The sequence below is a fragment of the Elephantulus edwardii genome, unplaced genomic scaffold, assembly GCF_000299155.1.
Source record: "Elephantulus edwardii isolate Elephantulus edwardi_28Jun2011 unplaced genomic scaffold, EleEdw1.0 scaffold00023, whole genome shotgun sequence".
NCBI lineage: Eukaryota > Metazoa > Chordata > Mammalia > Macroscelidea > Macroscelididae > Elephantulus > Elephantulus edwardii.
In genome coordinates, this window is record NW_006399773.1 from 25,661,011 (window position 1) to 25,682,251 (window position 21,241).

Consider the following 21,241-nt stretch of genomic DNA (forward strand, 5'->3'; position numbering starts at 1 on the left):
TGCCAGAAGTGCAGGCTGTGTTTAGAAGAGGCTGTGGTACTAAGCATGATGTACCTCTCTAAGGACTGGTCCCACCTTGCAACATGTCCAAAGTATATCAGACAAAGCTTCAGAATCCTTGCCTCCAAAGATCATCCTGGTCTCACTCTCTCTAGGATGAACTTGCTTGTTCTCCTAGCAGTCCATGCTATTATTCAATACTCTCAAAGGCATCAATTCTCCTATCATCCCTAGTCACTGTCCAGCTCTCCGATGCTTATCCTTAATATTTAATTTGGATACCTCCTTCTCTTTTCCTCCATAGACTCTAGTACCCTCTATCCAATATTTAAGGTAAACTGTTACATTATCTTCTGTCTTGATTGCTATTTTAACTATTTTCTATACTCCTATATGTCAACAGTTTATAAAAAGGAAAGTACTCTGGGTTATGTTTGTTGTTTTTTTAAAAAAACAACAACCATGAAACAAGATTCTATCACGTTATATAAAATCCCTATTAATTTCCCACAGCACTTCGAATCCAATATAAACTTAAGGCTTAACAAACTGTGGCTTCTATGTTCTTTTCCATCCATGGTTGTTGGTTGGTTTTTGTTTTGTTTTTTGGTTTGTTTCATAATCTTTCTTTTATTAACAGAGATTTTTGGATTTCTATTCATCGTGCACTTTTCTCCCCACCCACCCCCACCCCCAGTTCGCTCTTCTCTTTGAAAAGTAAAAGAAAAATTCCATTCTTGTTTTAAATCACACTTACTCAGGAACTGTTTTCCATTATCATAGGCTTGTTGTTGTTGCTGTTAGGTGCCATAGAGTCAAGTATGACAATAGCAACTCTATGAACAACAGATCTGAACTCTGTGCTATCCTGTGACATTCTCACACTTCCTGACATACTCAAGCCCATTTCCACAGTCATTGTGTTAATCAATCTTGTTGAGGGTCTTCTTCTCTTTCACTAGCACCCTCTCCTATCCTCCCCACCCCCCGCTTTCCAAGAAATAGCATCTCTTAGCAACATGCCCGAAGTATGTGAGATAAAGCCTTATCTTCCCTGCCTCCCAAGAGCACTCTGGCTGTGCCTTCTCCAAGACATATTTGTTTGTTCCTTTGGCAGTCCATTGAATATTCAGTACTCTTCCCCAACATCACAGCTTAAAGGCATCAGTTCTTCTTCTGTAATCCTTATTAATTGTCCAGCTCCAAGATGGATAGCAAATGATTAGACTTGGCCTGAATAAGACACAAGATATTCCTCAAAATGATATTACTTCTTCTCAATAATTTTAAGAGGTCCTTGGATGCAGACTTTCCCAATACTTAGTACAATACACCTGCTAATTTACTGACTGCTGATATCATAGGTGTTGATTATGGATCAAATAAAATTAAATTATTGACAATTCAATCTTTTCTCCATCTATCCTCTGCTTCTAAACTCTTTAAAATTCAAATCTTTGCCATATCAGTATAAATGATATTGTTTATGTTGTTAATTTCATATATAACAAAGTACTGGCCATTTCAATGTTGTTTTTTTTACATCTTAATTCAAGGAAGTTAAACATGCTTATCTTGTTAAATTATCCTATTTTTTTCCAAAAACTTTCCATCGCATTTGACAAACGTTCACTGCCTCCTAAGTATTAATTCCTCTGCTGCATTTTATATGACCCTGACAATTATTGAGAACTATCAATCTCTATACATCAACCAATTCTATAATTTCATATAAGCAAGCTTATACTGCATTTGTCCCTTTGTGTCTGACTTATTTCAGACAGCATGAGTTTCTTTTATGATCTATCCATGATGCCTCATTCATTAAAACTTCATTTCTCTTTAAAACTGAATAATATTTCATAGTATTCATGAACTCTATTTTGCTTTTCATTTCAGCTGTTGAAACACAATTAGGTAGCTTCCTATTTTTTTTCCTTTTGTGAATAGAAAGCCAATGAACATTATAATATATGCATCTATTTAGGTTCCTGGAAGTTAGAGTCCAGCAGTGGCTCCAACGTAAAATGATAGGAAATCTCTCCCATGTCATTTACAGTCTATGAAAACTAGCTGGAGGGTCATCTATGAGTCTGTTTTTACTTAAAAACAATGAGTTAGAGTTTGAGTTTTTTAGTTTCCAGCTTCCTACTTAAAATAATTTTTGGTATATCCATACAAATGAATGTGCAGGGTCATATGGTAAAGTGCCAAAAAGCAAGGACGTCAATTTAAAGACTAAAGAGTCCCTGATCCAAATCATGATATTTCTGTTGCTTTCTATAATTCTGAAAGCCACACAATGAATAAGGATAACAGAAGAACCAATGCTTTTGAATTGTGATGTTGGAAAAGAGTACTCAATATCCCTCAGACTGCCAAAAGAACAAACCAGTCTGTCTTGGAGGAAGAACAAGAATGGTGCTCCTTAGAGGCAAGGGTAGTGAAATTCCATCTCACATACTTGAGACACCCTGTCAGGAGGAAATCATCTTTGGGAAAAAAATATCTTGAGGTGACTGTGGAGAAAAGCCAGAGGAAGAGAGGAAGAATGAAAAGATGAATTGACACAGTGATTGTAGCAATGAGCTCCAGTATCTCTCAGATCATGAGGAAAGCACAGGCTAGGGTCAGGTTCAGATCTGCTGTTCACAGAATTGCTAAGTGGTGTGGTTGACTGCTTTTCACACCTGAGATGACACCTAATTTCATGTCTAGTTTTTTTATGAACTTACAAAATGATTTCAACAGAGTCTGTACATATTTTACATGGAAAAAATTATTTGTACTCTTTTCATGGTACCTTCTCAAAGGGGAATATGCAATTTCTTCCAACTCATAAAGAGTCTCAATGATATTTTTCTCTTTCTCTGAATTGTTTTCAATTTCTCTTAAAAATGCATAGTTATTTTAAAGTCATTGATATGTTCACTTACATGTTTATTCTTTGTTTTCTTTTATATACTGTTGGTTGCATGAAGATAGAAAGCAAAATATTTTCTTCAAGAATCTACAAGAATTTATGTATCATAAAAATAGATGAAAGATGGACTATTTGGGTTTGTCATAGCTATATAAACAGGCAAACTCGCTGTAAGTTTCTCAAGCTATAGATAATATTATTTTCTTTTCTGTATCTCTGTAAGACATTTTAATGTGCCATATAGATTAGAACTAATCTTCATTGATTTTTTAAAATTCACATTCTTAAATATAGTTAACAAGTCCACATTATTTTCTACCAAAGTTTTATCACTTCATCTAGTACTAACCTTATGTTAAGCACTAGAAAAAGAACTAGTTCTTTCTAGCTCAGCTGAGCTTAAAAAAAGAATTATACAGAACTAATAAGTATACAACAAACTAGTTAATATAATTCCCTTTGTTATTGTCAATTTGGAAGCAAACTGTAAATTTTAATTTCATTGACTCTTTATAGAAAAAAAAAATTAGTAACATTTCCTCTAAGCAAAACAAAGAAACCCACATGGTTTCTATTTTTGCATTGCCTTTCATCCTCATTTTAAACCACCCACAACAATTCAGTCAAACAATCTGTGTGTCTTTTCCTCTAGGGAACTTGCTAAATTTGCAATTGAGATAAGCAATCAATGTTCACCTCTGCTAAACTGTACATAAATATTATTTCAAAAGGAAATTCCTTGGAGGAGTCCCTTTATGGAATGTAACTTCATTAGTAAGTAATGGATTGCTCTATTGTAGGTTTTCTCCCATCAAGCTAATTTGGAAATTGTTAATTGTCTTAACGTTTCTTTCCTATGCAACATGAATGATACCCCTGTGTGAGAATCAACCTGATTATATTATGTTTTCCATGAGTTAATGGTATTGACTTCATTCGACTTCCATGTTCACATTAATCTGTTTATTATAGAATATTTACAAATTAGATTGGAATCGATTTTATCTTCATCTCTTGTATTCATTGAGCTTTCATAGATGGAGAAACAGAGAAATTAAAGCAAAATATTAAAGGGAAAGGTCTAAGTTATCTTTTAACTTTCCATTAGTGTTAAAACACACACACACACACACACACACACACACACACACAAAACACCCCCCCAAAATAAACAACAAACATTTTATCATTCCTACCCAGTTTAGTACAGAGTTTATATAAGTCTAGCTCTTGGTTCTCATTAGATAATTCCTTTTGAAACTACTTATTATTGTTTGTTTGTTAGATTCATGAAGGTACAAACTTGTTTCCTCTTAAAATACATTAGCTATATTTTTAGCAAAATATCAGAGTGCTATAGAACTTTATATATAAAAGAGACATTCAAGAAATATAACTTCATGTTTTTATATTTTTTGTATAATTAAAGGGAGACACAGAAAACAATCTACTTGATTTACATCACACAAATAGATCATAGAATCATAATGTTGGCAGACTACCAAGAAAAAGAACTTCTCTAATTTTATAGCTATAAACCATTTTGGATAAATAGCAATGTTATTATTTGGAAAACAACCACAAGAAAATTTTTATGAAAATCTTACTGAAATTATATTGGTAACTTTTCTATTTCAAGTTAACATTTGCATATTAAGTTGATATATTTTCCCAAGACAGCATTTTCCCTCCTTCAGTGAGCCTCCATTGGTTTCAAGGGAATAAAAACTACAAGAGATTTCTGGTCTCTATTCCTCTGAGCCACAGGATGGTTACTTTTGAGTTGATTATGACTCATAGCAATCCCAAGAACAATGTATATCCTGCCTTAACCTGTACCATCCTTTTTTTCTTTTATTTTTAACCTTACCATCCATATGATCTCTGACACACTCCGGCCCACCATCACCATCATTGTATCATTCCACCACATTGAATGCTTTTCTCTCCATTATGGACCTCCCCTTTCCAAGCATGATGCACTTTTCCAAGGACTAGCCTCTCCTAACAACATGTAAGTTTCACTATCCTTACTTCCAAGGAGCACATTTGTTACATATTTTTCAAGACATGTTTGTTGTTTTGGCAGTCAGATATTCAACACTGTTCTCAACTCAAAGGCAAAATTCTTTTGTCATCCTTATTCATTGTCCAACATTTGGATACATAGAATGTAATTGAAAAAAACAATCATGGTTAAGAAAAGATGCAGCTTCATCTTCAAACTGAAGTCTTTGATCTTCAGTACTTTATAGAAGTCCATACCAGTAAACTTTCCCAATGTAATACATCTTCTGATTTCATGACTGCTAATACCAAGTCTTGATTGCATGTACAAACAAGATAAGGTCATTCACAATTTTTATCTCTTCTCCATCTATAATAATGTTGCCTATTGACATGGCAATGAGGATTTTTGTTTTCCTGATACAAAGATGTAATTAATATCGAAGATTCTAGTCTTTGATCCTCTACAGTAACTGCTTCAAACCCTACTCACTTTGAGCAAGCAAGGTTGTGTCAGATGCTTAACCAGATTGTTGATGAATCTTCCTCCAATCCTGCATACAAATTGAATGCACACACCGAGAGAGAGAGAGAGAGAAAGAATACAGTTCTAGCACATACTTTTCTTGATTTTGAAACATGCACTGTTCCTTGATCAATTAATAAAAAAGCTTTTTGGTCTAGGTATAGATTTTGCATGGGTTATTTTTTGTTGTTAGGCGCCATTGAGTTGCCTGCTACTCATAGCAACCTTATGTACAATAGCTTTGAAGCCTGCTCTAGCCTGACCCACTCCCTTTACTCAAATTACTGTATCAATCCATCTCATCCAGGGTCTTCCTTTCCTGTGCTGTTCCTCTATTCTTCCTAGCATGATGTTCTTCTAGAAGAACTGTTTCTTCATGGCCAAATGCCAAAGTACGTGAGTTTGAGCTCAAAAATCCTTGCCTTCAAGAAGAAACATGGTTTTACCTTCTACAGAATTGACCTATTTGTTTTCCTGGCTGTCCATGGTATGAGCAATATTCTTCTCTAGCACCAAAACACAAAGGTATCAACTCTTCTTATATCATTTTTTGTCACTGTCCAGCTCTCTGATACATAGCAAGTAATTGTAAAGATGATCGCCTAGATCGGGTCCACCTTAGTCTCTAGACTGAAATTGCTTCTCAGTATGCTGGAGAGGTCCCTGACAGAAGATTTTCCCAGTGCAATTCAATAGTTTAATTCTTCACAATGGTACCAAGAGTGTTAATTGTGGAACTAAGCAAGTTGAAACTGTTAACGATCTTGGTCTTTTCACTGTCTATGATGGCACTGCCAATTGGCTCAATGGTAAGAATCTTTGTCTTCTTGATATGGACCTTCAATCTATGTTGAAATCTAGAGTGCTTGACTTTCTGCAGCAAGTGTTTCAGGTCCTCTTCAGTTTCAGCAAGCAAGGTTATATCATTTGCATATCACAGATTATTGATGAGTCTTCCTCCAATCCTGATGCCATATTCCTACTCATAAAGCCCAGCCTCCTGAATGATCTGTTCTGAGTATAGACTGAAAGGTATTGAGACAGGGCACATCCCTTACACACTCCTTTCCTGATTTCAAACAATGCAGTGTTTCCTTGCTCTGTTCTGAGGACTGCTTCCTGGCCCAAGTATAGGTTTTGCTTAAGCATAATCAAGTGTCCTGGAATTCCCATTCTCCTCAAAATTAGCCACATTTTGTTGTGTTCCATACAAATATCTTTGCATAATCAGTGAAAAACAGACATTTCTTTGTCACTTTTTGTGTTTGCCCAAGTTTTGTCTGAATAATAAAAATAATAATAAATAAAAATAATAAACAACATATAATAAAACAACAACAACAACAGTGCCACAATCTTTTCTAAATGCAGCTTGTAATTCTGGTTATTCTCTGTCTATATACTGTTTCAGTCAGTTTTGGATAATCTTCAGCACGATATTGCTTGTGTGTCATATTAGTAATTTTTTTTATTTCCTCACTCTGTTGAACCACCATTTTTTGTAATGGAAATAAATAAGAATATTTTCAGTCAGTTGGCCAGGTACTTGTCCTTCAGATTTCTTGACACAAGCAGGTGAGCATGTCCAGGACTGTGTCTATTTGTAGAAATACGTCAGTTAGTATTCCACCTGTTCCTGGAGTCTTGTTTATGCTAAGTCCTTCAGAGCAGCCTAAACTTCCTCCTTCATCACCATTGTCTCTTGATTATGTGCAGTTTCATGAGATTTTTCTGTCAGCCATTTCATTTTGGTACAGTTACTCTGGATACTCCTTCCATCTTCTTTTAAATACTTCCTGGATTGTTCAATATACTGCCTATAGCATCCTTATATATTTCAACTAAAGGCTTAAATTAGTTCTTTACTTCCTTCAGCTTTCTATCAACTTTTGCAGTCAGAAATCAATCAAGCTTGCAATCAAGATGTGTTAATAATAACGGGTGACTGGAATGCAAAAATTCAGAACAATAAAGAAAGAAACATGGATTTTATGGGTGACAAAAATGAGTCTGGGAATGGAATGATAGAATTTTGTACAATCATTGACTAATTCTTTACAAATACCTTTTTAAAAGAAACATAAATGCAGACTACACACATCAATTTGACCTTATGATATACACAGAAATCATACTGATTACATCTATAGAAAGAATCATTGGAGAAGATCAGTATCAACAGTGAAAACAAGTCAGATGCTGATTGTGAAACAGACCATAAACTACTCATATACAAATTTAAACTAAAGCCAAAAAAAGGTTAAATCAAATTCACAGAAATAAAAGTTTGACATTGACTCTATGCCATCTAAAATTCAAAACCATATTAGAAACAGATTTTAGAACTTGAACACTAATGAACAAAGACTAGATGAGCTGTGGTAGGATTTCAAGAATATTATCCATGAAGAATGTGAAAGGTCATTATAAAGGCAGATGAGAAAGAAAAAAGTAAGATGAATACCAGAAAAGACTCTAAATATTTCACTATATCACCAAGAAGTCAACACAAAGGTGAGAAATCAAGAAGTTAAAAAGCTGAACAGAGGATTTCAAAGGGCAACCGGGGAAGACAAAGCAAATATAATGAAGTATAATGAAATGTGCACCGAAGGGATGAACTCACTTGACATTTTTCTTCTTTTTATTTTTTTTTTAATTTTATACTGGTTTACCTAGAAAGATTGTATACAATTTTTCATTCTGGATCTTTCCCATTTCCTGTACCCAACTCACCTTCCACCCATCAAGTTGTATAACCCTATGATGACCACCCCACCTCCCACCTCCTCACCCCCTAGCTATCCTTATCCTCTACCATCCACCCCTTGGATCCTCATACATGTTTTCCTAGTTATCCTTTTATTTCTAAAATAATTGTCTTAAATAGGATCAGTCCTATGGGACTGAGTTACTTCACTTAGTAGAATACCCTCTGGTCCCTCCAAAGTTAAGCAGTGATTTTCAAAATCATTGCTCTTGCATGCTGCTTAATATTCCATCATGTGAATATACCATAATTTCTCAATCCCTTTGACTGTGGTTGGACATTTGGGCTGTTTTCATGTTTTTGAGATGGTTAATAACACCTCTATGATCATTGGTGTACTAATCTCCATTTGTACCTCAGTTCTAATTATGTTGGGGTATATTCCAAGCAGTGGAGTAGCTGGGTCATATGGAATGTCTATGTTCAGCTTTTTGAGAAAACATAGCTCAGCATTTCTTAAGCTAAAGGAACTAAAGCTTTGAATAAGCAGAATTAATTGTTTTAGAATTCCCTTCTTCTCAATGTCAGCCACAGGTTGTTATTATCCACACAGTAAAATGTAATTTCATATTCAATAAAATAAAGATGGACATTCTACACACACTTGTGCGTGTACACACACACACACACACACACACACACGCATATTCCTAAATATGTTCCTATATATGTGTGAGGATTATAGTTTCTGCAAAAGCTTAAATTTCAATCAAGTAAGGATGATTAGATTTAGCCTCCTATTTAAAAAGGAATTTGGTCACCAGTTTGGGGCTGGAATCCAGTTTGGGAAGTTGTCTGGAGTGCTGGATTTATAGAGGTTTACTTTAAGGTTCTGGTGAGACTTGGGTGTAGAATGTTTACTCATTATTTGGGGTGAGATGATTGGATGTGGCCTCCTATTAAAAAGGTCGTTCTTCTAAGTGTTTTGCACTGGTCTGTGCATTTACTATATAGAGGTAAACTCATGGTTGCTGTGATGCTAAACACTGTGACACTGATGATGTGTCAAATATGATAATGGTTACCCATTGTGAATAACATTTGGAGGAGCTCCTGATTAAAACAGGAAATTGGAAGCAGGAGTGACATCCACTTCTTAAATGCTTTGCCTCTGGAAGCTCTATGAACTTGCAATAAAGATGAAAGTTATTCAAATGTTCAGGTCTTTCATTCACGGGGTTGCTGTGAGTTGTCTACAACTTGATGACACTTAACAACAACAACAAGCTTGAGGAAACGTTTTTCCTGTTTGGATCTACTGTGACAAGAATATTGTTCCAGAAACTTCTGGCTAATATGTAAACATAAGATTATCAGGAAAAGAAAAACTTTATATCAAAATGCATAATTACAGTAGTATGCCAAGAAGTATGTCTCTGAAATAATTTTAATTTCTACTTTAGCCAGAGAATATTATTGGAAAGAACATGGTTCCCATATTTGCTGACATAAAAATACCCTATTGAACTATGTCATAAATAGCCAGTAGTTATTAAAATCCTACCATATACATTTCAACTATAAATAGATGCTGTCGTTGTTGTTGTTATGTGCCGTCAAGTTGTTTGCGACTCATAGTGACCCTATGTACAACAGTCCTAAACCGTGCTCTATCCCGTGCCAATCTCATTGCCTCTGACACACCCATCCCGATTACCCCAGTCACTGAATCAATCTACCTCAGAGGGGGTCTTCCCCTCCTGCGCTGTCTCTCTACTCTACCCAGCATGATGTCCCTCTCTAAAGACCTATCTCTCCTTACAACATGTCCAAAGTATGTCAGGCGAAGCCCCAGAATCCTTGCCTCCAAGGAGCAGCCTGGTTTAACCCTCTCTACAATGAATCTGTTTGTTTTCTTGGCAGTCCATGGTACATTCAATACTCTTCTCCAGCACCACAGCTCAGAGGCGTCAATTCTCCTTCTATCCTCCCTAGTCATTGTCCAACTCTCTGATGGATAACAAATGATTGCAAAAACCATGGCCTGTATCAGGCGCACCTTAGTCTCCAGAGAGACACCGTTGCTCTTGAATACTTTAGAGAGGTCCCTAATCGCAGACTTTCCCATCGCAATACATTTTTTTTTATTTCTTGGCTACTGGTGCCAAGAGTGTTGACCGTGGAGCCGAGCAAACTGAAGCTGTGAACATTCTCAATCTCTTCACCATCCATCCTGATGCTACCTTTTGGTACGGTGGTGAGAATTTTTGTCTTCTTGACGTTGAGCCTCAGTCCATACTGAAGGCTGCAGTCCTTGACCCTCTGCAGTAAGTGCATGAGGTCCTCCTCAGTTTCAACGAGCAAAGTTGTGTCATCTGCGTAACGCAGATTGTTGATAGATCGTAGAACTTCATAAATAGAAAAATCAAAGCGTAGAAAACAAATTGTTGTGTAGTTCCATTGAGTCAGATTCAACCCAGCAGGTTTTCAGAGACAGTTAATTGCACAGGAGGAGATTTCATCCTTCTCCCACAAAGCAGCTGGTGGCCTCGTACTATGTGCCTGATGGCAGCATAACTTCTTGCCACTAGACCACCAGAGCTCCCAAATTTACTCTGTGAAATGAATAAACTTCTTCTGCAGGAGTATATACAAGATATATGTTCCTTTCATATGGTAAATAGTATTTTTTAGAATTATATACTAGTATAATAATTATTTGCAGTTGTTATAAAGAAATATTTCCTTCAGATGAAATGCTGAAGATGCCGATCAACAGAGAGACACATAACTGAAACTGAGACAGCTGAAAACCACTCTGCCCAGACAGAGCTAAGGCAAAGGATAAAAAAGCTCTTTTCAGAAAGCTCTAACACCAAAATAGTATTACTAAGTGTTAAAAAAAAATAACATATTTTTAAAGTATATCACAAGATATACAAGACAATGAAGATAAGATAAAATAGTCTTTTTTCCCCCCTAAATTCTAAGGTTTCAATCTCAGATAACTCAGGCTATTGAAAATTTTTTTAAAACAATCATTCAATCAAAAGAGTACATATCATCCAAACTATTAGTAATTGAGAAGTTAAAATTACATTTAAGAGAATACTCAATTCAGAAAAATGGGGAAAGAGGAAAATAAGAAATAATAAATGTGATAAGTAGCAAACACAAAGCAGAATGTTAGATTTAAAACCAAACATTTCAACAATCACACTGAATATAGATAAAAAGAAAAGCATTACGCTGAACCAAATATTACAACTCCTATAGGGAATCTATATAAATTATCAGCAGAAGCAGTTCAAAGTGAAACTAATAAAAATATATCATTAAATTTACAAGAGAATTATAAAAACTGTCTTACATTAATACAACTGTATTACTTAAAAACACAAATTTAAGATAAAAATATGTTATTTTTCATAATAACAATCATTTAATCATGGAAGATAGAATCATTCCACTTTTGTATGTCTTTGTTTTCTGAAGCGACCATAATACAATACTGTAGAGTGTCTTCTAAAATTGTATTTTTTTTTGTAACTCTGACAATTAGTCCACACAAAAATCATCATCAAACTATACTCCTGTTGAGTTCTAAGGGGAAATACTTGCTTCTTCAACTTCTTTAACTCTTAGGTTTTCTTGGATTTCTTCTTTGTAGATGGTTCTTCACATGGTGTTTCTTCACTGTGTGTTACAGAAAATAATGAGCAAATAAAAGCACAACTGTAATATAGAAATAAGTGCTAAATTTGACTCTTGAATTTGTTAATAATTTTTTAAAGCTTCTCATGAAACTAATCATGGGGAGAAAAGAGAAAAAAGAAAACTTAAAAAACAGAACATAAAAAGTGTTCATAAATGCAAATCTTACACATATGAAATTGTTTATAAGAAAATGTTATAAGCAAAATTTGTAACAACTTTATAAAAACTTAGAGAAGTAACTGTTAAATAGTATTGCATAATAAAATTAAATTATAAATTACTCTTTAAGTATTAAAAAAATTGAATCAGTAAAGATTCATCCTCTAAATGTCTCTTTAGTTTGTGCAACATCCATAGAGTTACCAATGAACCCGTAAAACTGTATTCATCTCTTTTTGCTGGCATAATAACCTACTACCGTTATGTCAGAAGCCTTGAATGGGTCCTACTAGACTAAAATAAAAAATGTTGGCAGAGATACATTCATTGCTTTCTGGTGTCTTTAGGAGGAAATCTGTTCCCTTATGTTATCCAGGTGCTACCGGTTGCATTACTTAGTTCATGATTTCATATCTCCATTTTCAAAGTTGACAGTCTAACATCTCTGACATCACATCATGTTTTATAAAGCACAAACAGAATGTTTTCCTTGTTTATAAACTTCACAGGATTAGAGACGGTCTGTCCACTTAGACAATCCAAAATAATTTAGGGTTTCATTTATAATTGTGTTTACAAATTCTTCTTTGTAAGGAAATGTATTCAGAGATTCAGAAAATTGGGACATGGACAGTTTGTAAAGTGTTTTTTGTTTGGTTGGTTTTGTTGTTGTTGTTGCTGCTGCTGCTGCTGTTTTATCGTTTGTTCTTCACATAGTAAGAAAACTTTCCTAAAGGTCTATGGAATCTTCTAAAAGTTAGGTAAATTGTGTTCACTCTTCCATCTTTTTCATGATGTTACACTGTCCTATCTCCAACCTGTATGCAGAAAGGATTATCCGAGAGGCTAGGCTCTATGAGGAGAAGTGTGGTGTCAAGAATGGTGGAGGATCTATCAAAAATCTGTGTTATTCAGATGACACAACCCTGCTTGCTGAAACTGAGAAGGACCTGAAATGCTTACTGCAGAGGGTCAAGGACTGCAGCCTTCAGTATGAATTGAAGCTAAGTGTCAAGAAGACAAAGATTCTCACCACTGGACCAATTGGCAGCATCAGGATGGATGGTGAAGAGATTGAGATTGTTAACAACTTTGGTCGGCCTGGCTTCATGGTCAACACTCTTGGCACCAGTAGCCAGGAAATTAATAGACGTATTGCGATGGAAAAGTCTGCTGTTAGGGATCTCTCCAGGGTAATGAAGAGCAATAGTGTCACTCTGGAGACAAAGGTGCGTCTGATACAGGTTATGGTCTTTGCAATCACTTGTTATGCATCAGAGTTGGACAATGACTAGGGAGGATAGAAGGAGAATTGACACCTTTGAGCTCCTGGAGAAGAGTATTGAATGTAACATCGACTGTCAGGAAAACTAAAAGGTTCATCCTAGAGAGGGTTAATCCAGGCTGCTCCTTGGAGGCAAAGATTCTGAGGCTTTGTCTGACATACTTTGGACATGTAAGGAAGAAAAGGTCCTTGGAGAGGGACATCATGCTTGGAAGGGTGGAGGGACGGCGCAGGAGGGGAAGACCCTTTATGAGGTGGATTGATTCAGTAACTGGGGTAATCAGGATGGGTGTGTCAGGGGCATTGTGATTGGCACAGGATAGAGCAAGGTTTAGAGATGTCGTGCATAGGGTCGCTATGAGTCGCAAATGACTCAATGGCATATAACAACAACAACAACAAACCTAAACCTGGTATCAAAGCCTGCCAATTTGAGTATAAACTCATTGTCATTGTTATGGAATCAGGACTAGTAGTTCTCCGGCAGGTTTTCAGAAGCTGCAAATATCATGGGAACAGATTGCCCATCTTTTCTTGGTGGAGCAACTAGTGGATTTTAACTGCCTGACTTTCCCTTGACAGCATAACACTTTAGCTGGTAGGCCATGAGAGCTTCTTAAATGAAGTATGAAAGATGTAAATTACAGAAATATTGATCCAGTCAAAACAGATGCAAAAATGCTAAGCAGCGTATTAGCCAAATAATTCAAACATGAGCAATGTGAATTCTGTTTTTTTCATAAATGCAGGATATGTTTAAGAGAAAAAACAAAACAAATATAATAATTATTAAAACACATTATCTCAAAAGACTGATGCTGCTGTTGTAGTTAGGTACCATTGAGACAAGTATGACTCACAGAGACCCCATGAGAATGACTCACAGCAATCCTATCGACCTGAACCCTGTGCTACCCTGTGTCATCCTCACCGTCTCTGACACACTTGAGCTTATGCTGTAGTCAAGTCATTTTACTAAGAACTGGGCAATGCCCTGCAGCTCAAGGCTGAGGTGCCTGCATGCACAGTTTGGGAGATATCCTGATTATATTCTGTTTTTAATCTGAATTATAACTTTTTAGTCCCCTACTACAATTATATGTGGTCTTTGAGCTACCACATTCATTGGATTTTGGAACCAGCAAAGCAGTAAGATTGGTGTTGAGATGAGTAGAAAGAGGCATGGGAGTATAGAGTTCGTGTCTGACCTCATGGGAATTGGGTGTTTTGTTATTGATGCTGTGGACAGGCCTAAGCTTTCGGCTTAAGAAGCTCATGTCAGCAAAGGAAAGCAAACTTCTATCCAGTTTCTCAACCTAGGCTGTGTGAGAGTGGGATTCACCAAGCAGGCCAGCATGTTGTCTGTAATAAAGACACTGGGTTTTTGGCCTTACTAATGGATTTAAATTATTTCTACAATAAATGAATTGGACAAACACTTAAAATGAGGTACTTATTAATCACCCAAAATGTTGCCACTTATTGGAAGAAATGCTGGGAAACAGTTTATGCATCATTTCAATAATTGGTTATTTACTAGTTTGTATATAAATTAAAATAATACAAATAAATTTATTTTCCAATATCTAGATTCCACCCTCACTCATTCTTGTATCTACAGTGAGCTGAGAGAAGTCTTTCTGTTGAGCAATTTCTATTTCCATGATCTGGGAAATTAAGAAAATGCTGCTGTCACAAGGTTCTGTCTTTCTCAACTGTGTGTATAATTTTAGACTAGATGCCTGAACAAAGATTGAATTTCAAAGTGAATAATGGATCAAAAGCAGATTTGAAACCAAATAACGGATTAAAGACAAGGCTTGTTTTTAAAAAAGTGATATGAGTGGCTACAGAATGTGTTGTCAGATTTTCTCTAAGGTTTCTGTAGAACAATTCTTGTTTTGTTTTGTTTGTTTCCCCGCCCCGACCTGTAATTAACTGATTCAATCCCATTTTACCCAGTTACTGCAAACACCAGCGTACTGGCAATATACTGAACATAACTGAGATGAGAGGAGGCTACTTAGAAGTCTGACTCAATATATTTTAGGTATATCTAAATGAAGGAGTGGCACCCACTTCCTAAACAACACGCCTCTGGAAACTCTATGAACTTTGATAAATGACGATAGTTACAGAAAGGCTTCAGGCCTTTTGTTCATAGGGTCGCTATGAGTTATGCTCCACTCAGTGGCAAGCAACAACAACAAATGAACGTGTGTATGTATAATATATATGTGTTTTTTGTGTGTATGCATATATGTGTGTACATATGTATGAATCAATCACAATAACAGAAAAAGAGCAAGAAATGCTTATTGCGTTTTAATAGTGCTCAATGTAGCTCATAAATCTACTGAAAATCATGTCTGTACACAGAATAAAGCAATCAGACTTGTATTCTTCCTGTACTTCACTCTATAACCTTACATAAGGCGAAGAGCATGACAGCAGAGATAGTGAAAGGAAAGCTAAAATAAAAATAAAATAATATGAATAATTATATACCTTAATGAGAGTCATTAAAGAAAGTCTACTGCTGACTAGGCTCAACATTTTATACACACTGAGTAAAACATACTTATACAAGCTGAAATAATAACAATCCATAAACTCAGTGCAGCGTCTGTGGCTGCCTTGTGCCATACAAACAGATGCAGACTCAAGAAGATATGGCCAATTTCTTTCTTGTGATCATGCCAATCAAGTGAAGGAACAAAAGGAAGCATTAAGATATTTAACGTGGTATATGACTTTGTGAATGCCCCTTCAAGCTGTCATTCATTTTGCCAACACTACAGCAGTACCCTGTACCAACAGGAAAATGGACTTATTTCAAGCCCAGGTGTTGAGCAATTTGAAATGCATGAGTTCCTCCTGGTGAAACAGTCATTTCCTCTGAGGCTCTTATTGTCCTCATCACTCCATGAACTTTGCACGTGGTGCGTATGCATTTGCTTGCTTTCGTACATTATTTCGTACAAATTACCAAGAAGACATGAATGTTACTGTTTCCTGCTCTTTTTACAAGATCTTACCACAGGGATCAAAACAGATTGCAATTAAGGAATAAGGTATTACATTTCCAGACTATCCTAGAAGTTCTACAGTTAGGGCATCAGTGACACCAGTGAAGCAAATTCATCCAACAAATGGCCTTTGGCTAGACAAGTGTGTGACTTTTAATTATTTTAAAAAACACTATGTGATAATGGGCTCAAGTGTGTCAGAGATTTTGTGGATGGCACAGGATAGGACAGGGTTCAGATCTTTTGTTCATAGAGTTGCTGTGAGTCATGTTTGACTCAACAGCACTCAACAACAACAACCTATACAGAAACAAACTGAACAGATCTCAAACCAATACAAAGGGACAGTTTAGAACTCTTTAGTGTTATTTCTTAGTTGATTTCTATTTGTGGCTGTTACCTTTCTCTATCACAGAACTCTCAAAATTACCAAAAGTAACTTGTAAAAACAAGATATAAAACTTCTACTCTTTATCTTTTGAAGTGTAAGGTATTCTCTGTTGGGGCAAATTAAATTGATAATTGTACAAATAGAAGAATTCCTGAAGGATAGATTAATATTTCTGTCTGATACTTTTTGCAGATCTATATTGAGTTCTTTGTAACTTCTTGTCAGTAACTCAGAACTAACTCATAGCTAATCTTCCAGTGGGTTTTCCAAGGCTGTAAATTGCATGGGGAGAGATTGTCTATCTTTCTCCTGAGGAGCCTCTAGTGCATTAAAACTGCTAGACTGGTACTACCTTTGGGGTAACATGAAACTCTCCACACAGGGCAGCCACCAGCCCTTCCTTGAAGGACCTTAGAAGACTCAGCTTGGTGTTGTAAGCTATTTTAAGCAATGTTATAGTCAGCAATAGTGCTCAGGCTGTTCATTCATAGTGTCGCTATGAGGCGTCTACGACCCGACGGCATCAAACAACAACAACAACAACATAGTCAGCAATAGTAAATGCATTCAGATAATAATAATTGAGAGGTCATGTATTGGAAAATCTGAAAAGCTGAAAATTTCATTTTGTTTTATACTAATATTCAATTCATAGCACAAAACAGTAAACCAATCCATTAGTTTGGCAATCATTAGTAATGTAAACATTTTTTAAATGGAAATAGAAGGTCTGAAGCAAATTAGTTTAAAATCTAATACTGGGAGAAAGACACGGAGACTGGGCTGAGTGCTACTGTGGCGGAGCTACTTGACCGGTCAGAGACGGCAGAAGTAGAGGAGACCTTGAAGCGACTGCCGAGCCAGAAGTGTGTGCAGGGAATCATTGTGGTGAACACAGGAGGCATTCCCACCAAAGGCACCATGGACAATTCCACGATCACACAGTACGCCAACCTCATGCACAACTTCATCTTGAAAGCACGGAGCACGGTGCGAGAAATCGACCCCAAAAATGACCTTACCTTCCTTCGAATTCACGCCAAGAAAAATGAAATTATGATTGCACCAGATAAAGACTATTTCCTGATTGTGATTCAGAATCCAACTGAATAACCTTATCTCTAGGGTCCCTGTGTTATTCTTTAACTTAATGCCACCCAAGAATACTAAATAATCATGCCAACCCTCCGCAAGTGGAAATCAACCAATGACCCTCTCATTCCAGTCTCCTGACCACGGACAGGCTGGTCAATCCAGCCACTCTACCAGAAGAATTCCTCTGCTGCACCAAATGCTCCAAGTCCCCATGATGAGGGCCTTCTCTGACCACCTCTGGGGTTTGGAACTTGAGCTGCTGAGCACCCAACCCACCTTTCTTCTGACCTTCAGTTCACTCGTCCTCCATGGAAAGGCTGTTTTTCTTTCACTAAAAGTAACCAAGATGCTTACTCACCTCACAGTTGTCTTTAAATACTAGGTTGCAGGGGCATTTCCTGTCCTTAGCCATAGGATCTGAGTACTTGCTGCTGGGTCCAGCTCCCAGAGCACTGTCCCTTTGTTTTCCAGTGACTCCAATTACTGGTGTCTGATTGATCTCTTGTCTCTTGCCTGTTGCTGCCATTGTTATGGGAAGTCAAGCAGTTAATTGATTCATAGCTGACCCTTCAGCTGGTTTTCAGTGGCTATAAATTGCACAAGAGGAAACTTCCCATCTTTCTCCCAAGGAGCAGCTAGTGGATTCGAACTACATGCCTCTGGGATCACAACACAGCAGTTTCTTAAAGATGCTTTATTATTTTCTCCTTCTACCAATGTTTTAAGAGTTCTGGGTTTCATTTGCTTTCAAAGTTCATTTGTTTTCCTGTTAAGCTGCACTGAAAGAGTTAAAAAGACCAAAATATACTGTGTGTGTTATATACTGCAGCTCCTACCATCCTCCGAGAACCTTCTGAAGATAGAGTGGCACAATCTTAAAGATGAAAGGGCTGCCGAGGGTTTCAAATCCAGAAAACCCCAAGGCTCTGCTGCTCCTACACTGCCTTCCCCAGAAACCCTGGCTTGTTTCTTAAGACTTGCCCAGGGTTCCAAACACAGACCTGTCACCCAGCAGCATTCAGGCTTTCTCTCCCCCAGAAAATATATGTATTTCTTTTTTGTTTGTTTCTTATTACACAGGAGTGTATATAGATATATACAGCATAAATCTTTTTTTTAATAATTAAATAAAATCTAATACTGCTTTCCAATACTGTGTCTGCAATTCACTTTATTTAAGAAAATATAGAAACTGGTCTGAGTATAGACAAGAAAGAAGGCTATTAATCTTCAAAAGCTAGCCATTTTTAGATGAGCTTTTGATCATTAAGTTTCTTCTCAATAATGATTTTAATATTATCGGCAATGATCATCTAGGAATAGATGGACATATATATATTAGTAAAGTGTATTTATAAGAACTTTATACTTTTCATTTAAATATTTGTCAAAAAAACAACTTAAAACAGCCATATAAATTCAAGTTTTGGGAAACTTTAAGCTAAATATTATCCCATGAGATTAAATTGTGGAGTAAGTATTTTTATGGATCAAGTATGAGCTGCATAGTTTAATCACAGGAGGAAGAATAATGCTAGTCTTATGAATTTAGTGTATATTTCCATGTAAAATCATTCACCAATTGGGAGAAACAAAAAAAAATATATCCATGTTAAAAGGTTCATAGTCTTACTAATATGATGCTAACAGAATTTTCTGTGCAAATTATGGTTGCTTCCAAACAAGAAACAATGAGCAACATATTTGCAAGCATAAAAAGAATTTTTAATTGCATCTGCAGCTTTGTTTTCAATTACAATACAAGAGTCATTCATCCCATTATAAAAGAGCTTGTGAGCTGCGTTGTGTCCTTATGGGTATTATGACACAAACACTGCTTATAATATTGCATATCATATGTGAACCTTCATAAAATATCTGAATTTCTCCAAAGTCAAGCTGCACATCAAATTTTCCAAGTAGTTGGAGGAAATTGTTCTTACTCTTTGAACATGTCATGCTATTTTTGAGGTTCACTTATTAGACCATGTGGAATTATAACAGAAAGAGAAATATTTATTCTTTTCCATGTGAGTTTTTTGGTTGGGTTTTTTGTGGTTTTTTTTTTTTTTTAATATCTGTCTACCTATCTTGAGTAAAGAAAATCTTCTCAAACATACATGATAGGAGAAGGTAAAGGTGTGAGTTTTATAAGCATAGAGTGGTTAGAATTCTGATTTCTTTTCTTTGTTTAATTGGTTCGTGATTGTCAGTCTTTTGAAAACAAATTTTGCTGGAATTTATTGAATCAATGTAATATATTGACTTTAATAAGAGAAATAAGTATGTGCAGCAATACTTGAATTCAATGGTGGCCCCTTTCTACTAATAAACTACACAGTAGTCAGACACATTCCTGAAAGAGGTTCTATGCTTCTCAAATCTGTCCTGAACATGCTGTCTTCCATGTTAAAATGAAAAAAAAAAAAATTGGACTGTAATGGAAAGCCTCTATTTTCTGCAATAATTACAACAGATACATCTTTTTAAATTTTTTTAAAAATTTTATTATTTTCTCTGTGCGGGTACCGTCAAATTGGATCTGACTGGTACAGGAGGAAATGGCCCCTCCTTCCTTCTCCTGCAAAGCATCTGGTGGATTCGAACCACATATCTCTGGGATTGCAGTGCAGCTTCTTGCCCCTAGGCCACCAGAGCTCCCCAAATTACAACAGATACATCTTAAATGTTACTGATCTATTATGTGGACACTGGAGGAGTAGAATCTCCCTACTCACCCAGGGGCCAAGATCATGGGCAAGTTCCTACTTTTCCTATCTTGGCCTTACTTTTATGAGCTGATGATGTTGTTGCTGACTCCCCAGTTACTCTTATTAAGGGGTGCATCATCTATAACAGACTCGGTCTTGGCTAGCCTTGACAAGAAGAGAGAAATTTGGATATATATGTTTCATACTTTTTATTAGCTACCTTCTATTTACTATCAAACTATATCTCTCTCTATCTAACCTACCTACTGATCTATCTATCTAGCTAGCTAGCTAGCTAGCTATCATCTGTAGATAAGAAGCAGCAAGACAAAATTCTCAAATCTAGTCATGAACTAAAGAATGACCCTGAGACAGGAACACTGCTGATCTAAACACTTTCAACAGTATCTAGATGGATTGAATTTTGCTTTCTAATCAATCAGTTAGGGACCTCTCTAAATAGTTTGAGGAGTAATGATTTCAGTTTGAGGACTAAGGTGCATCTAGTTCAAGCCATGATCTTTCAAGTCACTTCCTATACACCTGAAAGCTGAACAATAAGGATAACAAGAATAATTGAAGCAGTTGAGCTGTGGTATTGGAGAGGAGCACTGAACATCCTATGGCCTGCCAAAAGAACAAACAAATATGTCTTGGAAAGGGTGCAGTCCAAGTGCTCTTTGGAGGC

The 21,241-nt window shown here is 36.3% G+C and overlaps 1 protein-coding gene across 1 annotated transcript in view; it reads left to right on the forward strand.

The window, feature by feature from the left end:
- Window positions 1–17,860, forward strand: part of LOC102845231 (dynein light chain roadblock-type 1-like) — a 20,938-nt gene extending 3,078 nt beyond the window's left edge. Inside the window, exons 2-3 of the mRNA XM_006882734.1 lie at window positions 305–333; window positions 17,513–17,860. Of these exons, the coding sequence (XP_006882796.1) occupies window positions 305–333; window positions 17,513–17,860 (377 nt within the window). The remainder of the gene's footprint in view (window positions 1–304; window positions 334–17,512) is intronic.
- The last annotated feature ends 3,381 nt before the right edge of the window (window positions 17,861–21,241 follow it).